The 6,512-nt window shown below is 31.7% G+C and overlaps 1 protein-coding gene across 1 annotated transcript; it reads left to right on the top strand.

Annotated features, from left to right (window-relative positions):
• The first annotated feature begins 1,017 nt into the window (after positions 1 to 1,017).
• LOC108906395 (N-acetylgalactosaminyltransferase 7) lies at positions 1,018 to 5,804 on the top strand. Its single transcript, XM_018709624.2, has 5 exons — positions 1,018 to 1,135; positions 1,196 to 1,900; positions 2,462 to 2,776; positions 3,341 to 3,737; positions 4,164 to 5,804. Exons 2-5 carry the CDS (start codon positions 1,225 to 1,227, stop codon positions 4,522 to 4,524), a joined length of 1,749 nt encoding a protein of 582 aa, XP_018565140.2. The 5' UTR covers positions 1,018 to 1,135; positions 1,196 to 1,224; the 3' UTR covers positions 4,525 to 5,804.
• The last annotated feature ends 708 nt before the right edge of the window (positions 5,805 to 6,512 follow it).

Here is a 6,512-nt window from a genome sequence, read left to right as displayed (position 1 = left end):
TTCATATAGTTTGATGAATAAAAAGCAGACTAATATGAAGACAAAAAAAAACATCCATTTCGCAAGGTTATTCTTAAGAAAAAGACAATGAAAATATGCTGGACCGAAATCTGTTAAAATATAACCAAAGAAATAAAGTGACTATATAGTTAATGCATCCTGAATTATTAATAAACCTGACACTATATTCATAAGTCAGTCTCAGTCATTTCAAGAGTGAAAACACAATTTATAACTGTAAACTGTATGCTGTTATATATCCATATTTTTCCATGTCACAGATATTCGCAGGTTTGTTAACTGTAAAATACGTCACCAACACGGGTACCTGTGTATTGGTGTCAATCACTTAACAGTGTGCAATTTAATTTTATGAAATAAAAAATATGTTAATGAGAACATATTTCATTATCATTATATACCTACTTACATACATTCTTTTTGAAAATGTCAAATGACCGGGGTGTACAAATAAAATGAATGCGGACATAGTTCAGAAATTATCACAGTACAGGACTGAGATTTTTTCTTTTTTCAAAAAAATTCCAAGAGAAAGTATTTTTGGACCTTCAGTTAGCCACAAGGTGATGATTATGGCCAACCATAGAACTGTATTTTTTCCAAAAATGTACTTAGATAAGGCTTTTCATATCCATAACTCTTAATTCTGCCTAAGTAAAATGTTAACAGTTCTATGAAAAAAATTCGATGGAAACATTGATGTCTATTAAATTCTAATTTAAAATTAAGTTATACCATTGGTTTTATATGTAGGTATGCTTGATACATGATTTTGAATATGTGCTGACAAGTCAATTTCGGCAATTTCTTATATTATTACAAAATTATAATTCCCTACATATGTAAAAACGAAAAAGTCCCGATACCGTTATCGCCAATAACGGCCAACAGAATATTACGATGATGTCACTACCAACCGGTAGATGGGCAATTATTTCCGACGTTAAAAATCTCCCCTACTGAAACGGAAATGTCAAAAATGAACTTCACCGGTAGTGTTTACGTGTTTAGTTGACATCATTTATGTTTTAACAGGTTTTTGGACAATTTTCTGAATGAATTAACATATGAGATACATTTTATGCATAAGGATTTGCAAATAACGGTTATTTAGGTTAGTTGTTTTACCAATGCAATTTTTTTGGGTTAATATTGAATTATTTGTTTTTTTCAGTGTTACTTTCACCAATAATATTCAATATCATGTCGTTCCATTTGTATTTAGGACGAAAATCAAAAACTATTAGACTAGGCATATATGCAATTATCATATTAGCTCTGTTTTATTTATTATTTACATATGATAAGGAGTCTAAATACCGTTTAAATAATTCAGTAGCCTCACGACTGTCACACAAAGAGACACCTAAATTAGTTAAAGAATTGGGGAACTTCGAACCCCGAGAACTTGAGGATAGAGATGGACCTGGGGAGAAGGGACAGCCACACCACTTACGCCAGGATCAGCAGAACGATGCAGATCAATCCGAGTCGGAGTATGGCATGAATGTGGCATGTTCTGACGAAATTTCTTTAGATCGCTCAATTCTCGACACAAGGCTACCAGAATGTAAACACTGGGACTATCCACAAAACTTACCGACGACTAGTGTTATCATTGTATTTCACAACGAAGGTTGGTCAGTACTGTTAAGGACAGTCCATTCTGTTTTAAACAGATCCCCAAAACACGTTTTAAAAGAGGTTCTGTTAGTCGATGACTTCAGCGACAAGGAAAATCTTAAATCTGATCTGGAAAATTATATTGAACAATTTCATGGGAAGGTTAGGTTGATTAGAAATAATCAACGGGAAGGTTTGATTCGGACTCGGTCTAGAGGAGCTCAAGAGGCACTTGGAGAAGTCATTGTCTTTCTTGGTAAGTGTTTATTGGAATAATTTATTTTCATATTACGATTAAATATACTGCTTAACTTTTAATCGAATATATATGACACTTTTTAATTACTTAACATGTAATAATTTTATACTTGTTTATTTACATTTTATCTGTCTCCAAAAATAATAGTACGCGAAGTGCAAGTAAAGGGACGTTTACTGTCTAGAGTAAAAAAATGTATGCTGTACTCAATTCCATTATTAATTTAAAAAGATATATGTTTGGAGTATTACTAAAAAAAAGAACAGTTATTATAGCCGAATATAATGTATGTCACTGAAGTTGTCCAAAAAAATTATCGACCTATTTAGAAAATGGCGAATAATGAAAAATAGTTATAACCTTTTCAAAATAATGCTACAGATAAAAATTAAAATGCGGAGATGCACTTTCTGTGTTTCTCTTAAAAATCAAGCCTAAGACGTCTTACTACAAGTACTAGAAAATATTTAAAATTATTGAAATTGGGCCAATCTATACATATACCTAATCCATTTTTATCTATTAACATTTCCACACATCATAAGTGTAATATTTCAGATGCACATTGTGAGGTAAACACGAATTGGTTACCCCCATTGTTAGCTCCAATCTATCGCGACAAGACGGTAATGACTGTACCCGTCATCGATGGAATCGATCATAAAACATTTGAGTATCGGCCAGTCTATGGAGACGACAGGCATTTTAGGGGAATATTTGAATGGGGTATGCTCTATAAGGAGAACGAAGTACCCCAGAGAGAGTTGAGTAAGAGGAAATATAATAGCGAACCCTACAAAAGCCCGACACATGCTGGTGGACTGTTCGCCATCAACAGGGAGTACTTCTTGGAATTAGGAGCATACGATCCAGGTTAGAAATCTAATTTCAAATTATTCCATTCAAAAGAGGAACTAAGTGAATTTTAAATGCCATATTAATTTTAAATTTGTAAATCTGCTTGTTTAAAATATGAGTTCACAAATAGTCTTTTATTTAAACCACATTAATATTTTATTGGAAATATTTCCCATATTAGTTGAAGGCCATAAAATGAACCTAAATTAATCTAAAAAACAATACATTTGTATAATAAATACTAAAGTATGGGTGCTTATGATGTATTTATATACAGGATGTAACACAACATTGTGTCAAAAACGAAGCAGCATTTTCCTGGTCCAAAAATTTAAAAAATGTGCCCCTAAAACTGGATATTACCTCTAAAATACAGTTTATTACAGTCTACAATCTGTTAATTCTGAATTATTGCGACATTCTTTAAAAGTACATTTTTGCAGTATGACTAAGTCATTGTCAGCCGCAATTAAACATATTTTTTGTAATCTAAGAATTCAAAGGCTATAAATAAGTTTGCATTTAACATTACCCCATTTTACATGACTGTTAAAATGTTTCTATGTGTCTTATCATTAGGTCTGCTGGTGTGGGGAGGCGAGAACTTTGAGTTAAGTTTCAAAATATGGCAGTGTGGTGGCAGTATCGAATGGGTCCCATGTTCGAGAGTCGGCCACGTTTATCGCAGTTTCATGCCCTATAACTTCGGGAAATTAGCACAGAAAAAGAAAGGGCCTCTTATCACCATTAATTATAAACGTGTAATCGAAACCTGGTTCGATACTAAATATAAGGAATTCTTTTATACCCGCGAGCCGTTTGCTCGGTATTTAGACATGGGGGATATCAGCGAACAGCTGGCTTTGAAGGAACGTTTGAAGTGCAAAAATTTCGAGTGGTTTATGGAGAATGTGGCTTACGACGTTCTGGATAAATATCCCGAATTACCACCAAACGTGCATTTTGGAGAGTTAAGGTAAGTTTTTAAATGTATTATATATATCTGATTAAAATTTTCCAGGGCTTATGTATTTAATTCATACAATATGTTTTTAACAATGCTGGGTGATGCAATAAATTTACAATGTTTACAATTTTAATAGATATGTCAGCTACTTTACTTTTGGTAAATAAACTGGGTACTTATTTTATCTGTTATCTCGTCCATATAGCTATTAAAATTGGTGCTACTGAACAAATATTAAAAGCCACTAAAAATCCCTAAAATTGGCCAATAAATTAGAATCAGTTCTATCTCTTCTAAATCTTGGTCAATTGTATTGAAGTAGAAAATATTGTTTTTATATATCAATTTATTGGACAAAAAATTGTTAAATACCCGTTTATTTATTGACTAAAATCTTACCTAGTATTTTTTTTAATGTAATATTATTTAATATAGATCGGTGGCAGTTAGCAAGTGCTTGGACACTTTAGGGCACGCCCCGCCATCGCTGATGGCGATCCAGCACTGTCACGGCTTCGGCAACAACCAACTGATCCGACTGAACCTCAAGGGTCAGCTCGGCGTCGGCGAAAGGTGCATCGAGGCGGATGCTCAGGGCATAAAACTGGCATTCTGCCGATTAGGTACCGCCGACGGACCATGGATCTACGACGAGAATACCCACACCTTATTCCACAGGACCTATAAGAAATGTATGGCATTGCACCCGCAGACCTCTCACCTCTCCCTGATGCCGTGCGACACTAACAATGCATATCAGCAGTGGTTATTTAAGGAGATACGCCCGAAAGTATAGATACGTAAGTGAGTCATGTAACTGTTCTTCCGATTATCAACGAAATTAACGTTATTCGTGTTCTTTTCGGTTGTGAATGTCTTGATGATCTTAAAGTTGTTTTGTCATTGTTCTTATGGTGTTCTACCTGTTTCAGATGATATTGTTCAGTTTAAAATGTAGCACCCCGTTGTTAAATACTTGGCTAATTTTTTTGTTTTCAGTTGAAGATATAATACTAAAATTTTAATTTTTCCAAACAGATTTAAAGCATTTCAGTGAACCTGATATTTTGTTATGTATTTATTGAATCCTGTGCTGTTTGTAATACGTAATTTTAAAAACAGTTTTAAATATACTTACTGGAAAAAAATTCTACTACCATTTGGAACTTGTACTGTAAAAAATTAAGATTTTGGTACCAAGCCGGGAAAAACTGAAAATTGTTGGATTGTATTAAAACGTCATGTTTCTCATTTTTACAGTCATGTATACAAAAAAGATTCTGTAAACGTTTTTTATTGGCAAAATGACAAAACTAGTGCCGAATTTGGATCTTAGTAAAGTAAAATCGTCAGCTGATTATCGTATTGTTCTATTTCCATTTTTTACAAATTGTAATTTCAGTGTATTTTAAAATTATTTTAATATATCCCTATTAAAAAAAAATCAGTAATTGTTCATTAAATTTTTTAATGGAGACAGATAAAAATACTTCTAGAAATGACTCCTTAGCGATAATTTGAAAAGAGAAATGGAGGTAGAATAAACCAACAATCGGCCAACGAAATTTTGATGTTTCCCAATTTCAGTTTAACATTTTATAAACTAATTGAGTAAATTAATGCTGTTCATAGAACGTTTGTGTTCTTATTCAATATTTGTCTAATATGCATGGAGCATACTCATTAACAGGTAAAATTTTGAGGCATCGATCTTTTCAATGTGGGATTCGTTTTATTTTTGTTGTAATCGTAATAATCTCTAAGACATATTTACGTAGCGGACTGCTAGCCATTAAAGTCGTAAATATTAGGGAATAAATTAGAAGGTAGATCGTGTAAATAACATGCAGGGTATATGAAATCAATCAAATATTATCTCTAGCTAATATGTTTGGTATTAGTTTCATGATTATAATTTTTATGATAAATAAACACTGTTTTTAGTCTAACAGTTTCTAAAACATGGTTAAGGTACTACTAGAAACTATTTATAATATCAAATACTACTAATATTAGGGTGGCCCAAAAAAAAAAAATTTTTTTTTTCGTGTTTCTTGTGAAAATGTTAGTTTATCTTGTTTTAAGAGCTCCCTCAAAAAATCAGCTCAAAAAAATTTTTTTAGATGTCGCTCAAGATTTTTAAAAATTTCCAAAATCGTCAAGAATTGATTTTTTTAATTTTTTTCCCGTTATTTTATCATTTTCTAGGTTGAAAAAAATCTCAGTTCTGAAAATTTCAAATCAATATTTTAATTTCTAAATGCCACTCATAATTATTTTAACTTTCAAAGTAGTGTACTAAAATGTTTTCGAGCGACCTCTAAAAATAAATGTCAACGAACTAATAATTTTTTTATTGAATTTGATGAACAACAGAATAGAAATAAATCACAAGACACTTAAAAAATTTCTCAAGGCAAATTTTACTACAGTACTGTATCAATTTACAATTTTAAAATTTTTTAAAATTTAAGTGTTCCATGTTGTTATTTTTAGAGGCCGCTCGAAAACATTTTAGATACACTACTTTAGAAATGAAAATATTGATTTGAAATTTTCAGAATCGATATTTTTTTCAACCTAGAAAATGATAAAATAACGAGAAAAAAAATCAATTTTTGATGATTTTGGAAATTTGTAAAAAATCTTGAGCGACCTCTAAAAAAATTTTTTGAGCTGATTTTTTGAGGGAGCTCTTAAAACAAGATAAACTAACATTTTCACAAGAAACACGAAAAAATATTCGTTTTTTTTGGGCCACCCTAATAAATATATTAATTTGCT

The sequence above is a fragment of the Anoplophora glabripennis genome, unplaced genomic scaffold (genome assembly GCF_000390285.2).
Source record: "Anoplophora glabripennis isolate ALB-LARVAE unplaced genomic scaffold, Agla_2.0 scaffold47, whole genome shotgun sequence".
NCBI lineage: Eukaryota > Metazoa > Arthropoda > Insecta > Coleoptera > Cerambycidae > Anoplophora > Anoplophora glabripennis.
Note: the sequence above shows the minus strand (reverse complement) of the source record. Positions and strands in the feature narration are given on the sequence as shown.

Bases quoted from the DNA above. Each gene is read 5' to 3' on its own strand.
- LOC108906395 (XM_018709624.2), top strand. From the start codon at position 1,225: ATGTCGTTCCATTTGTATTTAGGACGAAAATCAAAAACTATTAGACTA. The intron at 1,901-2,461 runs GTAAGTGTTTAT...GTAATATTTCAG, and splicing joins AGAAGTCATTGTCTTTCTTG to ATGCACATTGTGAGGTAAAC. The intron at 2,777-3,340 runs GTTAGAAATCTA...TCTTATCATTAG, and splicing joins ATTAGGAGCATACGATCCAG to GTCTGCTGGTGTGGGGAGGC.